Source organism: Physcomitrium patens, chromosome 18, assembly GCF_059467195.1.
Source record: "Physcomitrium patens ecotype Gransden chromosome 18, ASM5946719v1, whole genome shotgun sequence".
Classification (NCBI taxonomy): Eukaryota; Viridiplantae; Streptophyta; class Bryopsida; order Funariales; family Funariaceae; genus Physcomitrium; species Physcomitrium patens.
Genome location: NC_143427.1, coordinates 2,379,196 through 2,404,749, shown reverse-complemented (window position 1 = coordinate 2,404,749; position 25,554 = coordinate 2,379,196). Strand labels below are relative to the sequence as shown.

Below are 25,554 nucleotides of genomic sequence, written 5' to 3'. Positions count from 1 at the left end.
AGAAAGCATTGATAAACTACAGTGCCCACACAACACACTCTGCACAAGTATCATAATTTTTTACTTCTGAGTCCTAACCTCAGCGGCTGCTAGTGCTCATATATAGTGTAATTTTCTGTCAAAATGAGGCCAGTTTGCGAAGCTGTAAGTGTTGGTAATTTAGAGGGTAAAGTGGGTAAAATTTCAGCAAACTAACCTCATTTGAACAAAAAAATCAATACTGTAAATAGGTCCTGACAAGCACAAAAGTTAGGAATCAGAAGTTTAGAATCATGATACTTGTAAAGCTTCCATTGTGATGTCATCACAGCAAAAGTGTAAAGTCTGCTATCAACTAAACTTTTAAGCGAAAATTAAATACAAATGAGGTGTGGCAGAATGGGATACTAGCAGATGCGCTGTTATGGGCGAGGTTTGAAAAAGATCGTAACACTTCTTTAAACTTCATGATCCGTGAGGAGAACCATAAAGCACTTTCTACACCGGTTGGGATTTAAACACGCTGCAGGACATAAATCCCACAGGACCAGTGACTAAGAGGAACGACATAACCAGGAATGACACGTGAAAACGCATTAGGCATCGGCCCTTGATCCCAAAAAACTACGAAAAAAACAAACAGCTCTTTTGCAATGAGCACATATACCAGGTAAAATATCACGTATACTGAGAACTGTATTGTTCAGAAGATTAGAAGCTGCCGAACCAAGACACAACCCACATTTTGGGCACCTAACATACAAGCACGGCAACTACATATCGACACTATAAACAACCCCAAAGATAACATTGTAACTCTCAGAAGTCATCTCCTCGAGACACAACTTCCTTGCACGTTGGTCGCATAAATATCGTGTGCTCGTGCTGAGACACATAGCTTCCCTTCACATCGCACAGAGGAGGGCATGGCTGCAAACACAGGCAACAACATTACAAATTCCTCAGCAGTGCTTCCAATTTTAAAGTTCACCTTTGTAAACAGCGCAATGAAAACGACTAACCAAGCTGATACGAAAGAGACTAGACAAAAAATAAAAAGAAATCGGAGAGCTTCAAATGGAGGTATCAACACAGTAAAAAGACCAAAACATGTCCTGACATAGAATATCTCAATACGCCAGGCGCAATCATTACAAAACATTATTGGCTTCATCAAAATTTCAACTAAATTTACGATCGCCCCAACGAAATAGCACGCTACAGAACAAACCAGTGAATCAAATATACTCCACCATCAAAGTTTCAAACCACACATACACATATGACGCTACCATACAACACATCGGAACAAACCTGCACAACTCCTTGATCACACAAATTCTTCAATGCCATCAGGTACTTCGTCTCTCCCAGCCGGTCAAGATAACGCCGGCAAAACGCTAGCGTTGAAAAGTTCTTGTCGATTGTTGCCAACAGCTTCTTTGCAGCCGGTAACCGCAGAGGCACATGACCCACATCGAAGTTCTTCATGTAGTGACTGCACTCCAGATCTTCCCTGATGTACCCTTTCCCTGCGCCACCAACCCCCATCCCATCATTCCTCTCCCAAACACCTTCCACTCTACGTCTCTCCAACTCTCCCATCCACCTACCCTCCTTTCCACAACCACCCAAATCCGCAATCTATCATCCCCGACTCTTACCCGTGGATGCGAACGTCTCGATCGCATAAAACTCCCCTTCCTCCATTCTCGTCTGTTCCCCTCCTTTCACGATAGGAACCGACTTGCCACCGTGAATTTGATACGGTCCGATGCTGTGACCGTTCAAATTCCTCACGCTCTTGACTGTCATCCACCATTCCACCCCAACCACGCCCAACCTCATCAACTGCCCACCTACCAACCAAACCATCACAACAATCCAACCTCCACGCTCTCCCTATTGCTTTCCACGCTTGCGGATCTATCCCAAATACCCCAACCCACCCACAATCACGTCAACCCTCACACTACCCTCATTCCACGCCACAATCCACCTACAACCACAACCATGCCATCGTCACCACCCACAAAACCGTCCCATCACTTACTTTGGAATGTCTTCCCTCCGATCTCAACCTCATAAGACTCTAGCGTCTCCTGAATGGCGGCCCCGATGTCACCAAGCCGAACGTCGATTCCAGCTTCCTGTTCACCCACAAGTACTTCCTTCCCTCAGATCACACGGCCTCGCGTCCCAAAACACACATACAACCAACCTATCCTCCGCATCAACATGCCAATCCATTTCAACCTACCAAACCTATCCTGTATCCACACCTCACCACCGACCAACCAACGCATGCTCCTTCACTGCACCCAATCCCAAAACACCCTCGTCCAGAGCAGTACCCGGATTCCAGTGTTTGTGGCCTCTCGTGACGCTTCCAGCAGAGGATCGAACTGTGGATTAAATGCCACCGTAAACGCGCAGTCAACGATCCGCCCTGAGTTCACCACCACAACAACCACCCCACTCTTCACATTCTCATTCAAGCCACACTCGCCACGCACCATGCAACCCAAAACCTTCCCCAAAATGCCTCAACCCTACACTCCCATTGCACAAAACACCTCCACATCGCAACTCCACAAAGAAAACCCTTCACCTGCACTGCTCATCAACCACCAAATCTGCACCTCGCACGGGTATTAGCTTTCGCTTCTCCACGATTCACACTTCACTGTACCTTTCCATACAACGACCATCCATGCCTGCTTCACCGGGAGCTTCTTCTCGCCGCGTCAACTCATTCATACCCCGCCTCACTATCTCACCATCACCCCTCAACCATACCATCGCACTTTCACATCCACATTACGTGACACGTCCCAACACCCATCTCCCCAAACCAGCTTATCACTCACCTTCTATGTGTGTACCGAAATCCAACTTCATCACATCGTCGTACTGGAGCACTGTTTTATCTCCGGAGTTGGGAGTCCAATGTGCTGCCACCCTACCAGGACCACACCCAATGCCAACACTCCCCGTAAACACACACATCACCATTGCCCACTCTACGCCTTACCACACACACCACCACAGGGCAACTCACGACTGTTCGTACTACAGCATGATTCACGGAGGTCAGCGTTTCACTTCTCTGGTACCAATTCAAGGAGCAACCCGTAGGAAAGGCGATGCCGGCCTTCAGCCCGTTCTCCGAAATAAGCCTTCGCACCATGTTCTCCAAAGTCTCGCACAAATCCACCATGGCTACCCCTGGTTTGGCGTACGTTCTGATGTACTTCCGCACCTGCACGTCAGAACACCAACTGCTGTGAAAAACTCTCTGAGGATGGCATAATCCTGAATGACACTCTGGTTCAGCAAGCACGATTTCGCTTTATTTGATCAGAAACCTGCTACCAAATTAGGTTCTCGTTTATAACAATTGGTTCGTTGAATCACGGGTTGCTTATTTGGATTACTTCCGTCGTGTAAAGTGACGGGAAAATTTCACAACTGTCCAAGCAAAAGCAAGAGCGCTCGAGAGATCTTCGGCCTTCTCGTATGTAACAATCTAGCCACGACGCGTTGCGGCATCCAAAACCAACATAGAGTCATAGATTGTAAACCTGACGATGCACTTCGGCAGCCTGACGGATGGCATTGTACAATGGTTTCTCTAGCCTCTCCAGCTCACGCTTTTCTTCGGAAGTTGTCCTCCACAAATTACTGCACGGATTCCGCATGCGCGTTCAGGAATTAGATTCTTCAAAACTAGACTATCATATGCAAAGTATCCATCTCAATTCACAAACAATGTAAGAGCATCACTTCGAGCCTGGAAAGTGGCGCCAATTTCATTTGTGTATTTCATAAACGCAAATAGTGAATGATTCATGTATCCAACAGAAGTTAGCGAAACTAACCCATCCTTGTACTGCTGAATTTCCCCCTCAGGAAAGTCTCCTGAAGGAAACAAATCCTTCACAGGAATGGATGGAGGGTCCGTCTGCTCCAGCACGTTATTCTTCTTCCTGCGTTCCTCAGGTTAGCGGAGAAAGCCATTGCAAATAGGCACAAACAAATGAATGCAGGCAACGTCTGTAATAGAACCCTTAAGCGACGGTTCGTGACAGCTCAATTGCTCCAACGCGGGTTGACCTGATTCCACAGCAAGTCTGCGGCAATTTCAGTGACACATCAATTGGGTACTCACTTGCTCTTAGGCTTCTTCTTCTTCTTTTTCTTTTCTGTGACATCTGCACAGACAATTCACGAATGTGACAACTCCGAACTATCCATAGCTCAAACGTTTTTCTCTTTCATGAAAAACAAAGTTCGCTTCCATTTTCAGATGTTACTGGCTTTCCACATGCAAAATTGTTCAGAGCCTTACCATCACCCCCAGCCTCATCTTCTTCATCATCGCCTGGGGTGGCACCATCTGCGTTGTTACCATTCGGGACATTGGCAGCGGCTTCTGGGACATCAACTGCACTCCCCGCTCCATTGCTCGTCTTCTTCTTGTTTCTCTTCTTCTTCTTCGTTGCCACTGCCGCCGCATCCTGACAAAAACCCATTCCACTCTCAGTCCAAACCCTTAAACGAGCGACATGTGCACGCACCCTTCAATTGAAAGAGAAAGTCGAGACTCACCGCACCAGGAGCTGATCCGTTGTCCTCTACTGCTCCATTATCTCCCTCCGCCAAATGCAAGGCCTCCAGAGACTCGTGCACGTCGCCATTTAGTGGCGATTGGGTATCCCCACCCATGCTGTAAACGCAGCAACTCTCCAACACTGCAGAACCACCCTTTAAATCCTAAAACTGCACTCAAACATCAAGGCAAAACCCAAATCAATACCCAGCCCCGCCTAACCTTTGCGACTCCACGATAGGTTAATCGTGACCTAAAAATCACAACACTACAATGACAAATTTAACAAACCCACCACCCACTCCCACCTTGAACCCTAGAACAAAGACCATTTCACTACCTCCACTGCTCTAAAAAGCCCGTCCAAGATTCAGATTCCAAGTGATATCTTCGAGATATACCACAAATTCCCCAGTAGCGATCAATTCAAGTACGCACGAAAGTTCAGAAACCATAGAGGCAATAAAAAAAATTGAATCCTCACATGCAGCTTAGAATCAAGACATAGCAACCAGCACAGAGAAGTAGGATCAACCAAAATTCCGTTCGAAAGCAAACCAATCAGCTCATGTTGCAAACCTCAAGATCCATAACCTGCTTCCCAGACAGATTTCCAGGCAACAAAAGACATCGCACACTCCACAAACTCAGAATGGAAAATTTTACAGCGATCCGCAACTCATGAAGGCATTTCACGAGAGTCATGGGCTTATTGTGAAGGTAAGGAATTCCAGCGACTTGAATTCGGACAAAGCTCACAGCAAGCACACGCGTGAGCGGTGCAGAAATACCGTCGACGCAACGACGTCAGCCAACAGACGCTCTGTCCGACGCCTACGGCACTGAAAAGAAAAAGAAAAAAAGGGCAAGCTAATGGCTGCGCCCGACTCTTCGAACTTACTCTACCGCGATAACCGTTCTAATCTGGCAAACAATCTCTCCGTCTCGTACTTCGGCACAAATTTTTAGCGACGCCGTGGGCCACAACCAGATTCCTCAGGCAAAACTCGGGAACCACGGTGATGGGGACCACGGCGATGCACGTCGCCATGCGCGCGGCATTACCAACCCGATCCGGAGTCTGCCTTGAAACCCTAAAATCTATGAAACCCTAAATTGAAGCACTGTTCTCTTTATTTCTTGTTGGCTGTTTGAAGTGGAGGAAGGCTTTTTATAATGCTCGTCTTGGATAAGTACAAGTATTCAGGTTTCGTCCTCGGGAAAGGTCAAATTCGTGTATTGAGAGTTATTGAATAAGAATTGATGTTATGTGGAATGAATGGTGGTTGTTTTAGGGTTCCAAAATGGTATGTAAGTTTGATTTTAGTAAAAACATCAGAAGATTATGTTTTAGGAGATGGGTACAAAACGTATGAAGAATCTCTTAACTACAAATGATCTATTGGGTGGTTGGGAGTTATATATTAGAAGAAATTGATTGACAACAATGTAACGTAGACATAATTCATTAAATTGCCAAAATAAAAATAAAAATAAACTAGATGACATGGCATAAATGTAATCGTAACTAAAGCAAGTCAAACAGTATTTACTTAAGAAAATTGCATCAAGCCATGAAAAAATACAGTGTTAAAAATATCATTGAAGTTTTATTTTTCCTTTTCCTTCAATTTTAATTCTATGCACAAACGTACATATCATTGATAGTTTAAAAAACACATTGAAATGTCGATGTGGGGATAATCTCTTTTTTTCTTTTTGCTTTTGTATCCTTTATTCAGAAGCAATTGCAGTTGAGATTCAAAAGAATTTAGAGGTAAATTGTAATGAATTAATAGTTTTGTTTTTACAGACGTCTATAATCCAGCAGAAAAAATACTATGTATGTATAGATTTTGTGTCATTTGATGATTAAATTTCAAAACAAGTATCAAAGAACTAACCACCTTGCAATTACAAAAAGATCGTAAGAAACATTGATGGCTTGGAAGCATGTATAAAGTTATTGAGTTTTTTTGTTTGTTGAACAATATTTTAAAAAATTGCTTACAAACTTAAAAAATGCAGGTACATTTTAAGTTTCTTTACTTTACGTTATTTAGTTAATTGAATCGTTTAAATACATGCATGTTTCACTTTTAAATTAACGATTCAAGATGTCAGTCAATTTTCATTTAAATCCTAGCTGATATATTTTTTCAAATAATTTAAAGGTTATATTTCCGAAAAAAAATTGTGAATATAAAGGTTTTAAGATAAGATGATTATGTTTGACAATTTGTAACAGCATGTGTGTACTCGTTCCCATAAATCCATGTACTTTGATTAGTCATAGAGGTTTTATTGAACTGAATCAAAATTGGTCATAGAAGTTTTATTGAATCCGAATTTTGAAACAAGTAAATTATTTCCATAATGATACAAGGTAAATAATAATAAAATAAATTATTTTGCTCTCATACCCAAAAAAATCTTTTATTTATTTAGCTCTCATATCCAACAATTAATTAATTAATTTAGCTCTCATACCTAACAAAAAATAAAGCAAAGAAAGGGGCGCTTTTTTTTAGCATTATTATAATTTATTACTTCAAATTATAAAATCCCAAACGAAATTAATTTTGAAATAAATATTCAAAGTTTATTTTTTAAGCTTTATTATTAATTATTCTATAGTTGTCTATATGTTTTAGTTCAAAATAGAAATAAAATCCTAAGTTCTATTGAACAATTTGTATCATTCAACACATCACATGTATTTCTTTTAAAATTTTAACTATTGTTGTTAATGTTTTATGCATTTAAAAGTACAAACTTTACACACCTTTAGACGCTTATTGCATATTACCATTTTATTTTTGTGTAATAAGAATTAGTTATCAAACTTTTTGTGGTTTAATTGAGCATATACATAAATATTGCATTAAAAAAGAACTCAATTTTCTTATAATTTTTTTCAGAATAATTTTAAAAATAGTGTGTATCAAATAATCCGTTCTCTAGATATTAAAATAAAACAATAGGTGAAATGAAGAAATAATTATTAACAATTATATGCTAGACAATTAATAACAGCATTTGGTATAATATGTCTTGAAGTCCTACACCACTTCAAGAAAACAAATTGACGTATATTTTAGAATAATGGAGATTTTCACATTTACCTAAATAACTTTAAAATAGAACATCATAACACAGAATTTGTTTATCTTAGTTAGAGTAATTAGAGACCATACAAATACTCTAAAAGATATATAAATACATATATATATATATATATATATATATGTATAAGTAATGATTAATAATATCATATTATATTTCAGGAACTCGGTTTACTCTTCAAACATGGAATTTTAATATTTATTTATTTATTTATCTATCTATCTATCTATCTATCTATATAAATATATATATATCTATATATATATTCATTTCATAAAATGATGAAGCACAATATGTGCACACAATGGTGATGAATTAATAACTGTTTTGATGAATAATATTCTATGTTATTATTATATCCAATTTTAATTAAAAAAATTCTTAGAATCAATATATATATTTTTTTGATGAAAATATTTTAATTTTGTTTAAAATTTTAATCAAACGTTGCACCATAAAACAAATTTGTGCCTGTTGCATATTTATGTACAATAGACTGCATTCCATAACATAAGTGTAAGGGTGTATATATGATAATGCAATGCATGCAAATGCCATCAAATTATTGTTCTTTTGTTATATCTAGACACTTAAAAAGAACATTCCATTGATAAGCCATTATGTGTAGATCCTGCAATTCTATTGAATCAATTTTCCATATGAATTAACTGAAGAAAATATACAACGTATTATTAATAAACAAGACATATAATTGCAAACTCTACAAATAATACCAATATACACAAATCACTTTGTTCCTTTCATAAGAACATTTACTTTGGGATAGTATCATTAGTGGAAAATTGTTGATCTTTTACATTAAGAAAGATTATTCTTTGTGATTATTTATAAGTTTGTAAAATCTTCGTAATGCAATTTATTCTAAAAACCGACGGAATGATGAATGAAGTAAGGATGAGGGACGAATGTAATTATAATGAGAGATGAACGAACAAACGAGGGGGATGGCATCCACTCGGTAGGCGGTTAAGGGGGGCAATTATGGGGACGGAATAGGATCCCGAGGCGGACCGGGGGCTGATAACCGTTGAGGGGGTTGGGGGGCAAGACTATTATTGTAATTAGAGTGGGGGAGTGGGGGAGGGAACAGTGAGAGGGAGTCAATATCATCAAATTTGAATTTTAAAATGTCAGCCCGGCCTTGGAAATTTTCCTCACCCGGGTACAGGGGGAGAGTCAAAGCAAGGCGGGACCATCCGCATCTCGGGTCGGGTTTCAGTGGCCCCCAATCCCGTCCCTGGCCCAGCCCGGCCCGGTCCGGCCTCGTTGCTTCATCTCCTTCCGCCCTCTTTCGAACCAAACCCTCCCGACACCTCCCCATTTAACATGTCTTCGCAACGTAGGGTCGATTTCTGTGTCGATTTTGCTGCTGCTGCTGCTGTTGTTGAATAGCCGATGTGCGTCGTGCTGTGTGCTGTGCGGTACTCGTTCAGGCTGACTCAGTTCCGGGGCGGTCCAGGAGCTACTAAGTTTTGAGGCGAGAAGTTGAAAGAACAAGGTGTTTTTGAGAGAGGGAGTTTCAAAGGAAGGCAACTTGCGACAAGGAGGAGTTAGTGACGAGCATGAAACAAGAGACCACGGATTAGGGGCGCTTGCGATCATCGGCTGAGACCATGAATGTTTTCAATAGTTTGAACCCTTTGCACCGGGAGGGAGGTGTGCCTGTCAGCGGAGGCGGTCAAAGGTTTGTTTGTTTGTTTGTTTGTCTGTTTGTGTGTGTGTGTGTGTGTGTTTTGCGTGGTTTTTGATTGTGACTTTAGAGCGGTGTGTGGTGTGTAGGCGGTTCCAGTGCGTTGCTGAGTGTAGCGGTTCTTCATGATGAGTTTGATCGGGATGCACCCGCTTCTTTCGGCTCGGGTTATGGACCGTGTGTTATAAGAAGGGATGGTGTTGTGTGTCATGATCTGGTTGTGAGGATTCAAGAGTGAGGCGAAACGGGAGAGGATTTTCCGCGGAGTGGTGGTTGGAACTGGATCAGTGTCGGTGTAATCGTGACTCATAATTAGCTGCTCATACGAGGAAATGGTGGTGCAGGATTCAAGTAGTGTGTTCTTTGTGCATGTTCAAGTTATGTAGGGTTTACTCTGTCGCGCTTTAGTACGTGTTTTTCTCTGTGCAAGGTTTAGCCCATCGAGGTTCGCTTCAATTTAACCTGCCTGTCCGTTTTTCTCTTTCAGTCTTTCGTTTCTAGTATCGTACTGACCCTTCAGTTGCTCCTGAATGTGAGCTTGGTGCGGTTTAGTGCGTTTTCTTAGGCTCTAGGACCCTTGGTGTGAGAAGTATTCCAGGTTTTTCCTAGAATTGCTCCTGAGGGGGGCAGGAAAGTAGGAAAACTTTATCTTAACATCGCAGGGCAGAAGAAAAGTTGATGCCGTCGTATTCCCAGTCACTGTCAGGTTTTTGAATGGTTTTCGTCGTTTAATTCTGGACTTCGCGCTTTTCGCAGTCGTTGCTGAAACACTGATTAGCTCCACTCTGCCTATGCTGCTGTTGATGTACTCCGAAGTGTCTTTTCTTTAATACGCGCTCAATCATGCTTCTCAATGGGTACTTCTGCTTATCGCCTAGCAATGGGTGGCCACACCTTTTGTATACAAGGACCTGTTCATGGTTTATGTTAATAAGCAAAAGTTGTGTCGGTCTTCATTTCGAAATGACCTTGGTCTACTGAACTTCCTGTAATGCTAATCTGTAGCTCATTTAGTGCTGAGAGCTTCAGTCTTACCCGGAACAACTTCATCTCCTTGATTGCGATGGTAGAACACTTCAGTACAAGCCTTGCACATGTGGATTAGTGAGCTGCGTGGGATTTCAGAATTTGCTGTTGCTTAGGTGTTGCATATGCTTGTCTGGAAAGTCTATCCATCTCCAAGTCTCTTCTTTGAACCCAGAAACTGAAACGTGGAAAAGTTAACTACAAGCATTCGAATTACAAAACATACTGTCGATTATCTTATTAACTAACGTACGTGTCATGTGCAGTGAAGATAAAAAGGTTAGCTATGGCTTTTCAAGTTTGCGTGGAAAGAGAGCCTCAATGGAGGATTTCCTTGATGCCCAGATATCACAGGTTGACGGTGTGACGGTTGGATTATTCGGCGTTTTTGATGGTTAGTTGATCTTACTTGATCTGAAGCAGGTCTTTGTTCTCACGTCAGTTTGGGTAGGTCCTCTCGAGGTCCAACCCTTGTAAGCCCGAGTTGCACTAAGTAGCAATGTTTTTAATTCAAACGCTCTCCTTTTCTTCTTCCTCTTTCATCACTTTTTGTACTTGATTTTAATTTCGATTTTAAACTTCCTTTTCCTTAATCTCCTCGATTCTGTAGAGAATGCTTTAGATTCAAAATTCATTTACCTTTTGTAATGGTGTTGTTGCAGGTCACGGTGGCTCCCGGGCAGCTGATTATGTGAAGCAGAATCTTTTCAAGAATTTGCGAAATCACCCTGCATTTGTGACCGACACTAGGCTCGCCATTGGTATGGGGTGTTCGGATCACCTTTTCTAATCTACTTGTAATTTGTACCTTGCGATTATTGTTAAGGTGTATATTTGTGGATTGGATCTACTTCGCTAGCAGCTACATTAGTTCATCTGGTCTCAGATTCTATTCTGAAAGTATTTTGTTTTACCTTATCTCTGATAGGTATTTTTGTCACAGTACTTCAGTCCTGTCTTAAATACTGTAATGCTATGGGGAAGTGGTTCCATCGAGTCGTTCCAATTCTATTTGATGGGTTTCGGGGAGTATATGCATTTAAGCTGTGGAAGTGGTTTTGCAGCTGAGACGTACAATATGACGGATCAAGAGTATCTCAAAGCAGATCACAATCAACATAGGGATGCAGGGTCAACTGCCTCCACGGCCGTTTTGGTGGGCGATCGTTTACTTGTTGCCAATGTTGGTGATTCCAGAGCGGTGCTTTGTACTGGAGGGAAAGGTAATCGTGCGACTTCTCATGAGCTTTGTGCTATACCATGACACCACTGTAAGAAACTGAGAATTTAGTATGTTGTACATTTTTTACAATGAGCAGCACCGCTTTATGTATCAGAAAGAAGTTTACACCTAGATGGCTTTGTCGTACACCGCGTTCAGGCTGTGTCGTGTCGTCAATTCAAAAGCAGCTTTTGTACAATTGTGTTGCAGAATGCCTTTACGTAGGCCGCATTCGTGCCGTGTCGGGTCGTTAATTTAAAAATAGATTCTCTAAGATTGTACCGGACTTTTAGACGGAATTTGCTGTTCCAATCTAACCTTCGTCTTTATGCGCTGGTTAGATATCAGTTCTGACCTCAATGTTTGACTATGGCGTTGGCTTCAGCCCTTCCACTTTCCACTGACCACAAGCCCAATCGACATGATGAACGGGAACGAATTGAGAAATCTGGTGGAGTAGTCATGTGGTCTGGTGAGTCACGTATCTCGTCTGTACCGAAGATTACTTAAGAAGCTCGAAGTATTTGGGATTTGAAGCAAATTTTGTAAAATTTGTTCCGTATGAGTATTCATCGCCTCACCTTGGTGTTCGCTGTTGCAGGCACTTGGCGTGTGGGTGGTGTTCTTGCTGTCTCTCGGGCATTTGGGGACCGCCTTCTGAAAAAATATGTAGTCGCTGAGCCAGAAATTCAGGTGGAGCGCAAAGTTTCTCGTTTACCTCCTCACTACGGATGTCTATTTTGTTGCAGAACAAGTGGCTCTAATGGATTTGGGAACAGCTCTATGCAGCTTCATTTACACTTGTTTTTTTTTATGCAGGAAAAATTAGTAACCAAGGAAGTCGAGTTTTTATTGCTCGCCAGTGATGGCCTGTGGGATGTTGTATCAAACCAGGTTTGCTTCTTGGCTCTTCTTCTCGTTGTTTTGATTAGAGAGTGAATGCATATGCCCACTGGACCTAAGCACTGGTTATTTAATACTTGTCAAAAGTCTTTTTGCCATCTGCAGAAGAAGCTTCTTATCACCTGTAGATCTGTGCCTAGGCCGAACTCGTCAATTTATCCATTTCTCAAATGAAGTGTTCAGTGCTTTACCAATGTACTCCTGATAACCTAATTGTACATAGAAATTGATCAAATCACCCCGAACCTCTTTTTGTGTACCTGCTTTTAGGTTCATTTGGAGGTTTATTCTAATCAACTTTTTAAATACTTCATTTCGTGGGTTGTGAATATAGGATGCTGTGGCCATGGTGAAGGATATTCAGAATGCTGAAGAGGCTGCGAAGAGGTTGACGGAAGAAGCCTACGAAAAGGGTAGCGCCGATAATATTACTTGTGTCGTAATTCGCTTTCATCACGATTCTTAGATTGATACGGGGCGCTCGTCAACGTGACTATATCACCTTTAGCATTGATGATCAAATCAAGTCACGGCCCCGCAAATTCGTATGGATGGACAGCGAGGCTTCAATATTGTTCTGACCAAGCTTATGAGTAACGGGCTTTGTATAAATGAAGGGAGCTCCATCAATTCGCTCAGGTTATGCTCAAGTTGGTTATTGGATGAAGGTTCACATGATGCCAGCAGTGCAACATCCTGTAACTAAAAATGCTTAGTCAGTGCTCTATTACCCTATGGTCGGGAACTCTGTTAGGACTATTAGGGGTGCTTTTCTCAGGTCTTTTCTTCCAGGTTTTTCTTAGAACAGATTCATTTCTTACCTCCGATTTTTTTTCCTTCTCGGCGTGGCTGTTATATTTTATACACACAGCCAATGTTTGTGATTTCTTGTCTTTATGGGAAATATTTTGTTATTGTTTTCTTCCTGTAGTTTGTGTGATGCTTTGAGTATTACTGTGCTTGTATTTAGTAATGGAATTAGAGTTTATATGTAGACAACAGGTTCAGTTTGGGTCCTGCGATGCCTTGGTTGCAGGGATTTATTACTTCAAATGAAATGTTGATGGTGTCGTTGGTCATTTTCCATTACGATGCCGCGCTTTCGTGCTGCTGTTTGTCTACCTGCAGTTCATAGGAAACATTATCATGATCCCCCCTGTATCCTCTTGTCTAATCACGCATTTGTATGCTGTAAGCCATGTGATCAGCTCCACAGGTTCCGTACTCATACTTCTGATTAGCATGTGCTGTAGTATGTCAGGTATTTTAAACAGTGACGTCACTGCGATGTATATATGTCCGACGCTCATATGGGCCACCTAATAGTGTCCTGCCCCACCGTGCTTCTGACACGAGTGGCCCCTGGCCTTGACTTTCCGTTATCTCGCAGATAGGCTGGACTATTCTGGGATCTGACCTAACGTCGATTCTGCTCCCATGTGCACCTTCCAGTCTGACGCTGCGAGCATAGGGTAGGCGAAGCCAACAGTAGGACGACCCTGCAGATGCAGAGTATCAGCCTGTAGCCTCCGTTTCTTGAGTATAGAAAGCTTCACACCAATTATTTCCATGAAGCTTCTTCCATGCGCAGGTGCAGCGCTGGAGCGTGATATTGACCAAGCCTTTGTCCCCACCTCAAGGTTCTATTCGGACGTGAAAGGTGCTAAAGGACAGAAGGGTCAAAGTCAAGATTTACTGTACAAATATTTTGCAGAGCCTAGGTTTAGAGATGGGCAAGCGTTGGTGAGACGCCTAACAGTGTCTGCGTATTTTGCAGTGTTCCAGTTGTCTGGTGCAGTGCATTCTTCTCTGTAGCTACTTTTCAAAATTGTATGAAAACATTATCAAACAACTTCCTCAAATTTGGGGAGGTTCAAAATTTTTGTCTGAGCATTGAGCTTCATACTGGAAAGGGTGATTGCTATATTTTACATCCTGTTCATGACAACCCAATCTGGTTCATCACAATCCTTGTAGAAACAATGCGCTTCATAACCATAGTGAGCTTGAGTTCTAAAAGTATCACAATCTAATAATTCGTTACCATCGAAACGACCACCAAGTGGGCGAAAGCGCAAGCAACTTAGTTTTGAAAATTGAGAGTTTCAAGAAGAAACTATTTTCTCAATTACAGTGTAGCATTAAATAGAATATCCAAAGAGTGTTGGGATTCAAATGGAACTGACTACATTCAGAGCAAGTATGTATGTGTTCAACTCTAATTCCCTACAACATACTCTCACTATGGAAAGATCCATGGGAGCCTATGTACTTCTACATTTGCATTTTGGATTCTTTTGATAATCATTTCTACTATTTTTATTATTTTCATCAGTTTCATTTTTATTTCAGAATGAGCTCAAGATTAGAATTCATGCTCTATGAGTTGCAGATTTGCTTGAATAGCATGACAGGATGAGAGGGGCCTGAGCCTTGATGACAAGTGTTGCAGTGTACAAAACAGGGTGGGATTCTCTTCATAGATCCATGGTGGAGGTAATTCTTTGAACGCGGTAGTTGCATTCATGCCAGCTTCTTTGTTGTTGCCATGCAAAGAAGTACCCATGTTGCTGATCCCATGTGAGGCTGCACAGACCCTACTGATTCCACCATTCTTCAAAACAAAGCATGCTCCAAGTGCACTTAGAATTGTTTGGTAATTGTTATTGTTATTGTTATTTTATTATTATTGATGTTATTATACTTCAGCTGGATTCAAAAGAGTTTTTAACAGTAATTAAGAGATACATGTTTCAAGACGTGGAACTTTGTTTTGTGTATTACTCCTTGATACATCTTGAATTTGGTATTGACATGTATGATTCTTGTTTCCTTCTATCCAATTTATTCTCTCACAACCAAAGGTGTTAAAGTTGAAGCCTTTACCTGTAGTTTTGATTCAAAAAATCCACTGTGAACTTCTGTATACCTTAATGTTATGTAGTGCATATCATTTACAATAAATTATTTTTGATATATTATTTTTGATATATTATTTTTGATATATTATTTTTTGTAAATATTCTATTCTTTATAGTATTTAACTTAGTATATGTTTTCATATATATATATATATATATATATATATTTTGTATTTTTTAAGATGTAGCAAAATTTTAATTTTAAAACTTAGGAGGTTTTTATATATAGAAGGCCATTATAAAAGGCCATGATAGGGAAGGCTTATGAAGATCTTCCACTTGGTGAAGAAAGATTCTTTATTAGAAATTTTGATTTTTGGACATAGTATAAAGTAAAAAGAGGCAACAAAAAAAATCTAAATAACTTATTACTGTTAATTTGATTTTGGGTCTAGATATATTAGCTGATTTCTTAATACTAAGGATTACAACAAATAGAAAATTATTACTATTTTTATTTTTTACTTTTATGGCAACTACAATAAATTCTTGATTTTTCTTTTTAAATATTTTTACAAAAATTATTTATTGACGTGAGTTAATTATAATCTTTAGGTGGAAATTCTCTTATTTCTATTTAGAAAAAAATGCATTCCATCTTATCTTTTTATCTTGGAATTTTTGAGGTAATTTATCTTATTATAAGCAACATAATGAGATTTTAAAACTTTAGTCTATGAAAGGATTTAAAAGTTGTTGCCTCTCACCTTTTCTAATAAGTATGAATGTTAATTTTACATTTCTAATTTAATGATAATCTTAAAAAAAAACTAATATTGGATTTTTTAAATTTCATTTTATTTTAAGATTTATAAATAAATATTTTATGTTTTTGAAATATATTACATTCAAAATTTATTTATAAAATATTCTATTATAAAAAAGTGTTCATAAGCTACAATATTACAAAATAATTTATACATTTAATCAACAACATATCTTAATATTGTAAAAAAAACTAAATATAAAAAGAATATAAAATATGCATATATATATATATATATATATATAAATAATTGAATATATTAAATTTTATGTATACATTTTAATATATTATATGTAAGTTTTCTTCTTGAAAAATCTTTAATACAAGTTCAAACTTTTCAAACAAAAATATATGCAAATAAATATCAAAGATGAGAACTTGATGAATGCAAATAAACAAGTAAGTCTTTTCTCAAAGAAAGATGAAAAAATAAAGAAATAAGTAAATATGTATATTAAAAAAATAATTGAAGTGGCTATTGTCAAAAGACAAGAAAACAAGAGGCCCTTGAAACTAGAGTAGAAACAAGAAAAGAATTGACAAAAGTGAGGAAGGCCTTACTTGCCTTTATTTATACTATCTAATTAGGAGCTATGTGGTGATGTTATGTAAGATCTCTAATACATATCTAATTCACATGACACATATCTAACTTATAAGACAAGCTTCCTATATGTGCCCCACATGTCAAACTTGCACTACAAGTTACAAACATATGCAATATGTGGCAAACTTGTTGGCCTAATTTTCAACCTACCAATCACCTATAGACACATATAAAGGCAAAACTATATCTATAAAGCTTCTAAGAAGCTTTTCTATAAGATATTATTAAAATTATTTATTTTTACCTACTTGTATTATCTATGTGATTTTTGTAATAAATATGGATGTTTGTAATAATAAATCTTTTAAAATTATTATTATAGATATGTAATATATTTAAATATTATAAATATTATAAATATTTATTATTCAAATTAAAATTATAATTATAAAAGAATAATTGAATTAGAATTTAAATTATTATGATAAAAATTACTCATGTATCTAGTCTTATAAAATTGAGTGCATAATATGATAAGTTTAAGAAACTACTTAGTGGATACATTCTATTTATTATGTAGATATCTTTCTATGCTCCATAGCTTTATATAGACAAATTAAGACTCTTATTTATACTAAAAAGTTTTAGAATAGATATACTATAAATTTTATGTGTAATAACTTATGATATTTTAAATTTTTTATTAATTTAAATAAAATTTAATAATACATATTATGTAATTTTTGATGTACTTAAAAAAATTGATTAGTTTTATTTAAAAAATATCTTAGTATAAATTAATTCTAAAACTTTTTAATATAAATAATAATTTTATTGTGTATATATGAAAATGTGTGGCACATAGAATATCCATATAATAAAATGAGGGTGTCCATGCAATAAAAAGAAGGTTTATACCTAAAAATTCTTTGAATTATTTAGTAAAATAATAAATTATTATTTATATTTTATATTAAAGTTTAATTTAATTCAATTGATATATGATATTAAAATTAAACATTGTTAATATTTTTAAATGTGTATACTTTATGCTATTATTTTTCATAATATGTTCTAAAAAATATCTTAGATTATTATTATTATTATTATTATTATTATTATTATTATTATTATTATTATTATAATTATTTTATTTTTATAAATATTAATTTTTTGTTAATCTTCAGTCTTCTTAAAGCAAATGCAAGATATTAAAAATAGTTACCTAATCTCTCTAACTTTACTAAAATATGTATTGTATAAATTTAAAACTTTATTTTATGTCTAGTTTAAAATTGATATGTATAAAATTTATAAGTGTCAACATGAAATTTTCTAATCTAAAAAGATATTAACAGTTTTTTTTAAAGAATCATATTATATGGAACATGTGGTCTTTCTAAGTCTTTTGGCACATTTTTTAAAAATATTTTGATTAACCATAAAAAAATATTATTCCTTTAATCATATTTTTTTGTATTATACTTCCATTAATAAATATTGTTATAAAAATTGATATTTATTTAATTTTTACAAAAAATAATAAAGTATATTTTTAGACTATGTTTTTTGATTTATGCATTTATTTTATGGTTGATTTTGAACATTTCACCATTAGATGTGTAAATGTTTTTATTTTTATCTTTTTAGATTCACTACTTTTTATTATATCTTGTAATTTGAAGAACTTACCCTTTTATAAGTATTGTATCAACAAACTTATTTATTTAGTTCTTCATTATTTAAACGAACTCAATTTTTGTGCAAGATCAAAACTTAATTAATGTCACCATTTATAATTAGCATCACTTTGAATGCTTTTTTTTGTACCACATAACTTTTTATTGGTGTTGGTGTTTTTTTGTTTTGTTTTGATTTTTTTGAATTGTTTTGATTATTTTATTTATTTAAATTAATACCAACATTTAATGCTACAACAATCAAAGTCCTTTTCATTTCATGCTAAGCCTTAACCTGGTGCCTGAGCACATAGCACATGTATACAATTGTTTTTAAGACTTTTCAGATATTAATTCTTTGATAATTCGTCATTTACTCAAAATAAAATTTTAAATAAATTGAAAAAAAATAAAAATTGTTGATTAGAAGATTAATAACCCGCAAACTTGAAGCATAGGACCAATTGCAATTAAACCAAGAAAGATGCAATTCGAGATCCATGGCGTGCGAACCGCTACCTCCAAACCAACAGTCGGTAAGGAAGGAACGAACGGTGTCGATGTAGGTGGCGAAGGCCGAATCAAGTCAACGTGACGACCCCTTCTTCCGAAATTCTCCCGTTGACTTCTACATGTCTTGTGTGTCGGTGCAAAACATCAATGCATCAAAATGCTCATACTCAAAGAAAGCTTTCGACGTCTCCATGAGATGCGAAGACTGCAATGTTGATAATAGAATTCTAGCATGGCCTGTTCAATTTTAGCTCGTAGAATTGGTGAGTTTGAGCAATCCAGTTTCAAATAATTCGAGCGTGTGGGTCTCACACAGGATATCCCCAATAGTTATCGGATGTGCACAACTTCGCCGCTGTTGTGAAGTGTACTTTGCTGCAACTTCTGATGCTTCTGTTTGTCTTTGCAGCAGTGTGGAGTTCACCGCATTCTTGTCACTCTTTGTATCAGTTAGACCTTTCGTTGATTCTTTAGCTGTGCCTGGAAATTTTCGGGCTTTGCCTCGAAGGTCAGTCACTACCTTCGTGATGAATCTAGTCTCGTCTCGGCGCCGCGAACTGAGTTGAGGTCGGGTTTTAGTCTCGCAAGTAGTGGCGTTGTGGTGTCATGGTCGGGTAGTGCATCCGGTGCAGTGGTTTCTTCGGTGGCTACTTACGCAAGTGTTGTCAAATTGATGGAATTTGTCGGTGGATTCGTGTGATGAACAAAGCCCGATATCGTGCCTGGTGCTGAGGTTGGAAAGTGAGTTTGTGTCGGTGTGAATATACGTAGCGAAGCGTATTCTCAGCTGAATCTTGTCACTGAGTCGTGACTTCGAGGATGAAATTGTTCTCGTGACTTATGGATTGGCAGTTTTAACAACACACAGTCACTAACTTCAGGGAATGACGTTACTTATTTATTTATTTATTTAAATCCCATTTATTATATTTGCCAGATGCAAGTCCAAGCGGAATAGAGCGTTAACTACGTGATGAAGCCGAGAGTTTTCAGGTGTTTTACTGTGAACCGCAATTTCTGTGCGAAGATTCTGTTAATCTGTAGGGCACCTTCGAAGACATGTTCATAAGCACGGGTTCTTTGAGCAATTCATGGACAAGCTGTAATAAAAAGTACCCATACGTAACATTTTCGAAAATTTCAATTCATAGCCACTTCAAAGGGCAAAGTAGATGCCACAAAGAGAACAATGTAACATTACTTATTTATTTATTTTTATTTATTTATTTTGTTTATTTTATCGAACAAGAAATGTTTTCAGCCCAACTTCTCCAAGTTACTAGTATTGTATTGTATGTTAAACAGTTGAATACATAGCCACATTCCTATGAAATCCACTCATCGTTGTAAAACTCTGTATTCCTGTGCTGTGCAGATCGACAGGCCAATCTTCGAAGCGCTGTGTAAAAAGATACACTGCTTTTGTTGTTTCTCGCACATCTACGTATTCATCTGCACTAAATTGCTGTAAGCTTCATTCTCGTGTTAATGCCCCTGTTTAATGGGTTGATAGATGTCTGACGCAACAACCTAATCCAGCGACAAACTTTCAATACTGTAAGCTCCAACTAACTCCGTCATCCAGTCTCCCTTTCAGGGCACCGATGTTCATGGTGCAGGGAGAATAGACCTTCAACGGCACCGATCGTGATGTTTGATCCATCCTCAACCTGAGTGTGTCACGGAGACCTTGAAAAGATGGTTTGGAAACTCTTGCAGCGCGTACGGGGAAATGGTGTCAGCGCTTAAGGACGATTGCCACCACGCCTTGCCTGTGCCGTCTGCAGCCATCTCGTGCACTCTCCAGGTCAAGGGTACACCTCGGCACCCATCTCGCAATGTTGCCGGGCATGCTCCCTTCACAAGCGGAGGACAACGACTGCTTGGAGTTTATGAAATAGCGTAGAAAAGTATCGTAAATGCAATATACTTTTTTAACTGTCTTCTTCCTCGTACTCAGGAGCTTATCGGGGACATACCGTGCTCTGGGACACATCACCGCAATGAATTTCAATCATCGGATGGTCATGGAATTGTAGGCATGGATTTTTCGCGCTAGAAGAGCTCGATATAGTTTATGAGACCTCAAACTCATTTGCCAAACTCGGGCAACTTAGGATTTTGTCAAACCTCATCGGAACACAGTGGAGTAAATCCTTTTTTGCATATATTGCTCCGGTTCACATTATTAACCCGACGCAGTAACTGTCAGCACATTCACAGTTGTTGAGAGGTCTGTTTTTATAGCCTCTCTAATATATTTGCCTAGCCAATGGAAGAGGTTGAAAATTTCACTCACTAGCATCCCGTCTTCAAAGGTGACGCGCGCTTGCACACCACATAAGTAAAATTTCTGTGGTAGTTTTATTTAATTTTATTGGAGCTGTAACCTCATGAATAATACTCGTAGTAAATGACCAGCCTACGTCTTCGCATGAGTCACTAGTGCATGCGGCAGGATGGCACACAGAATTCATCTCCAGGCAGTTGGCTGAATCTTGATTTGTTCAGCCCGTCATCGAAGAGAGGATCTCCCAAGAATCAGAATTAACCTGATCTTTAGTGTTGCTTTTGAAGACAGTCGAAGGTGCGTTTCATCATCAGTTGCTCATTGGACATGCATATGGCCTCCCTTCTCAAACCTGTGTCCCAGTCCGAACCGTCAACCTGAGCCTCCGAAAAGCGCCATGTACGATGGAAGTACGTTGTGAAGAGAGGTAAATCATATGACACTAGGGACACCCACCACTCAGGTGCATCGAATCCATCCTGCAAGTGGGCATTTCATTCCAGGTTGTCGTCACAGGAGAACATCATCGATTCTCTGTAAGCATCATTTCTTTGCACACCTGCTGCTTGATGTGATTGACAACTCTACAAATAGTGTCATCTCAATCGAAGGTTCTCTGCATCTCAAGCTTCTGCACAAGGTCATTGAGGCCTAGTCTCCACGACCGGTTACACACATTCGAAGTGTATAGAAGGGTGCAACAGGAGTCTCCACCGGGTGCTTCCAGATGAAAGGGAATGAAGTTGCAGTGATCAGCATGAGTCCTTCGAAAATGTGTATCGAAGACAGTCGTGTTGATTATTACTCCATGATGGTCTTGTAGTGACCGTAAGCCGCCATGACATACCGACGGAGAGTTTTATGTCTGTTGTATGTTTTGGCGGTCGTCCCCAGCTGCGTCAGAGTGAGATCATGGCAAGAGACTGAAGAAATCACAATGTCGAGACTGGGCAAACGCTCATCGGGGTTTGCTTTCACGTCCTCCGAAGCCCACAAAGCGCCCCACGCGAAGAAACCGCACGAAAAGAAAGTGCCGCATCATAAGAGAGATGCAGGCTGGGTTGAGGGTGCTCCGGGACCCTCCAGTCATGAAGGCAAGGCGTGCATGGGCGAAGGATGCACCTACGACGTGATGGCTTTCAATGCGGTTGGCGATGGTATAACGGATGACACCAAGGTAGTCACGAATTTATTCGAGTATTTGCACGAATTCACTGTTTCGTCAACCTCGCAAATATTCAATATCACTTATAATGGGAATGCCCTGTGCGTCAGGCATTTCAGGCGACATGGAGGGCAGCTTGTCAGTCAGAATCTTCTGTGATGGTCGTGCCAGCATACTACGTCTTCGTGGTTGGTCAGATCACCTTCAAAGGGCCCTGCAAACACAACCTCACATTCCAGGTTAACATCTTACCTTCAAATGATTCAATCTCATTCGAGTGCCATGGTTGGTGTATGAAGAATTATGATTCCAGAGAATACTGATTGACTCCGAGAAACCACTGGGAAGAAACGATTCGTGTCAATATAGTTTCATGAATTGTTTGACAGATTGAGGGTGTGATTATACCGCCCACCGATCTTGCCGTCTGGAACAAGCTGTCAAACAAAGTGCAATGGATTGGGTTCTACAAGCAAGTTGGCATGATGCTCCGAGGCTCTGGAGCAATAAATGGACTGGGCGAAGTTTGGTGGAGTCAACCTTGCAAGGTATGTAGGATTACACCAACAAACTGTTGCGAAAAACCTCGTAGAATTTCAAGGCTAATAGTAGATCTGACTTAAGGTTGGCTCGATTTGCGTAGGCTGCAGATCACGGGAGACAACGCTGTGCGAGCCCAACGGTGCGTCCAACTATTGCTGTCTGCGTTCCTTAACTTAGTCAGGAACCACGAACTGCAACATTCGGCATGAGACCGAATGTGGGAATGAAACGATGCTCAATGTTCACGTTTTCGCAGGCATTGAAGTTCTATGGATGCATTAATGTAAGCGTGCGCGATATTACCATCCAGGACAGCCCGCAAATGCATCTGAAATTTGACAACTGCCAGCAAGTTGAGGTCTTCAACGTTTCCATTCTGTCCCCAGGGTGGAGTCCTAACACAGACGGCATTCATCTGCAGAACACGGGGTATGCTCTCCTTCAGAACCTCGTCATCGCAGCAGGTATCTCAAAATTTTGCCTTCATTTCTACATCCTTGCAAGGGAGGTTGCCATATGTAATGTCTGATTCTTCCCATAGCAAACAAATAAATATGTACGAGAGCTTAATTTCGAGCAGGTTTGGCCCCCAAACCTGATCCCTTCTGTCTCAGTCAACACAACATAAAAAGTCAGCACTAGCCTTCCAAGTTTGATGCGTGTGAGTGAGCTGATCTGGTGACGCAGGGGACGATTGTATATCGCTGCAAACTGGAACAACAGATGTGACGATTCGTGACGTTGTTTGCGGCCCTGGCCATGGAATCAGGTTCGCCGACCTCAAACCTTCATTTCCTCCCCTGTCGCAAACACCTAATCCTGAGCTTCGTCCTATTCCTGCCTTCAATCGCTGCCATGATAGCACTCATCAACTACATTCGTTGGCCTATGATTTGCAGCATAGGAGGGCTTGGACAAGGTGGAAGCCAAGCATGCGTCTCCAACATCACTGTCCAGGACGTCCTTATTAAAGACACGCAAAACGGCGTCCGAATAAAAACTTGGCAGGTACGTCGGATCAAGTCTTCCGATCCTCACTCACCGTAGAAGGAACCAAGACAATTCTTCCTGACAAAAAGGGCTTACAATCTCGTGCCACTGATCGTCAGGGGGGCTCAGGCGTGGTCCAACACGTAACATTCGACACGGTGACGGTCGTCAACGTACAAAACCCTATTGTAATCAACCAATTCTACTGCGACGCCAAGGAGTGCCAAAACGATACGGCAGCGGTGCTCATCAGCGACATAGCGTACAGTAACATCCGGGGCACGTACGATCAGGCTCGATGCCACGCTCCAGTGTACTTCGCATGCAGCGACACGGTTCCTTGCCGAAACATCAAGGTCGACAACGTGGAGCTGCTGCCGGCGCAAGCGAATTTCTTCACGTCGCGGCCTTTCTGTTGGAATTCCTACGGCGCCTCGGATCCATTGTGCTACCCTCCCTTGTGCCTCATTGACGACCCTTTCGTAGAGGAGTCTGATGACTACTTCTGCTGAAACCCTGAAACCATCGCCGCTGCAGCCTCGACAAATCCCGTTCAAATACTTGAACCATCGAAATTTGCCCTAAAAATCGTTCATCATCCTCCGCCAGGACGAATACGCACCCCCATTCTATAAATACATAAATAAATACATAAATAAATGTACTTATCTGAATATACTTATTTGAAAATGAGTAAATGTTATGTTAATATTTATTAGTGTATGATATGGATATTCATGGTAAAACTATCATGTGAGTGTATGTAGATCTTAACTATTACTATGATATGGGTATTCATGGTGATAGTATTACCATGAAAATATATATCTTGGTAATAATATGAATGTCCATATTGTTGTTTTAAAGTGTAATTTAATACGTATTTGGTTGAATATAATACAATTAATGTTGGGATTGGATTTTTTCTTTTTTCTTTTAAATAATGTGAACAAAAAAAAAGAAAAAGAACATTTAGATAAGGAAGTCGTTTTTGCAATTTAAGCTGTTCTTGTTTCTATTATTGTGAGATTAAAATAGAAGAACCTCTTATAATAATAATAATAATAATAATAATAAACGTATTAATTTCTTATCAATACCTATTTGTAACCTTGTCCAATTAAAGCCTATATTATACAAATAGGTAATAAATGTGCTTTGAGCAAATTATTTCCAAAAATATTATTATTCATATTCTCAATCATTAGCATTCTTAGTTTTCTTTTTGACAACTTTTTCATGTACCACTTCAATTATTAGAAAAGGTGTCATCAAAATTTAAATAAGATAAAATTATTTGTGTTAATTCAATATTACTTTTAAAGTATTGTGAAAGAGAAGATCAAAAATAGAAATATTCTTTTTTCCTATCACATCAAGACACATCATCTACATTATTTGGAATTAATATTTGTAGAAGTTCATAATTTTAATGTTAATACAATCACAACAACCTTGTTGGATACTACAATTGTATACATTGCATTTCATCCATGAATGTGTCTTGTTTGTCACAATTGCAAGCTCATAATTTCATAAAGGTAGTTTGATAAATACTTTT

At 38.8% G+C, this 25,554-nt stretch overlaps 3 protein-coding genes and 1 long non-coding RNA gene across 16 annotated transcripts; 2 read left to right on the top strand and 2 right to left on the bottom strand.

The window, feature by feature from the left end:
• Nucleotides 1-413: 413 nt before the first annotated feature.
• Nucleotides 414-5,628, bottom strand: LOC112295434 (methionine aminopeptidase 2B). Of its 8 annotated transcripts, none has more exons than XM_024547030.2 (13): nt 5,493-5,628; nt 4,591-4,761; nt 4,331-4,499; nt 4,151-4,193; nt 3,861-3,968; nt 3,564-3,663; nt 3,096-3,241; nt 2,850-2,941; nt 2,334-2,428; nt 2,033-2,129; nt 1,644-1,787; nt 1,294-1,511; nt 414-909 (listed from the first exon to the last, which is right to left on the bottom strand). In XM_024547030.2, exons 2-13 carry the CDS (start codon nt 4,705-4,707, stop codon nt 799-801), a joined length of 1,440 nt encoding a protein of 479 aa, XP_024402798.1. In that variant the 5' UTR covers nt 4,708-4,761; nt 5,493-5,628; the 3' UTR covers nt 414-798. The 8 variants fall into 8 exon arrangements, with proteins under 8 accessions (XP_024402798.1, XP_024402793.1, XP_024402797.1 ...); XM_024547025.3 differs by having other exon boundaries at nt 5,127-5,548; XM_024547029.2 differs by having other exon boundaries at nt 5,383-5,520.
• A 3,442-nt stretch (nt 5,629-9,070) lies between these two features.
• LOC112295299 (putative protein phosphatase 2C 59) lies at nt 9,071-13,501 on the top strand. Of its 2 annotated transcripts, none has more exons than XM_024546670.3 (8): nt 9,071-9,422; nt 10,721-10,848; nt 11,117-11,215; nt 11,519-11,677; nt 12,062-12,148; nt 12,278-12,369; nt 12,496-12,570; nt 12,914-13,501. In XM_024546670.3, the coding sequence occupies exons 1-8, from the start codon at nt 9,352-9,354 to the stop codon at nt 13,043-13,045; spliced, it is 843 nt and encodes a 280-aa protein (XP_024402438.1). In that variant the 5' UTR covers nt 9,071-9,351; the 3' UTR covers nt 13,046-13,501. The 2 variants fall into 2 exon arrangements, with proteins under 2 accessions (XP_024402438.1, XP_090100657.1); XM_090244531.1 differs by having other exon boundaries at nt 9,518-10,848.
• A 6,758-nt stretch (nt 13,502-20,259) lies between these two features.
• On the bottom strand, nt 20,260-21,444 carry LOC149987424 (uncharacterized). The gene is made up of 2 exons (XR_016498255.1): nt 21,305-21,444; nt 20,260-20,990 (listed from the first exon to the last, which is right to left on the bottom strand). It is a non-coding gene; the product is annotated as an uncharacterized LOC149987424 (long non-coding RNA).
• A 108-nt stretch (nt 21,445-21,552) lies between these two features.
• LOC112295298 (polygalacturonase At1g48100) lies at nt 21,553-24,706 on the top strand. 5 transcript variants are annotated; one of them, XM_024546666.3, is made up of 9 exons: nt 21,563-21,831; nt 22,119-22,472; nt 22,571-22,699; nt 22,850-23,008; nt 23,104-23,142; nt 23,260-23,467; nt 23,691-23,772; nt 23,903-24,011; nt 24,113-24,706. In XM_024546666.3, exons 2-9 carry the CDS (start codon nt 22,134-22,136, stop codon nt 24,503-24,505), a joined length of 1,458 nt encoding a protein of 485 aa, XP_024402434.1. In that variant the 5' UTR covers nt 21,563-21,831; nt 22,119-22,133; the 3' UTR covers nt 24,506-24,706. The 5 variants fall into 5 exon arrangements, with proteins under 5 accessions (XP_024402437.1, XP_024402435.1, XP_024402434.1 ...); XM_073540591.2 differs by having other exon boundaries at nt 21,566-21,831; nt 22,190-22,472; XM_024546669.3 differs by having other exon boundaries at nt 21,553-22,472; nt 24,123-24,706.
• Nucleotides 24,707-25,554: the final 848 nt, after the last annotated feature.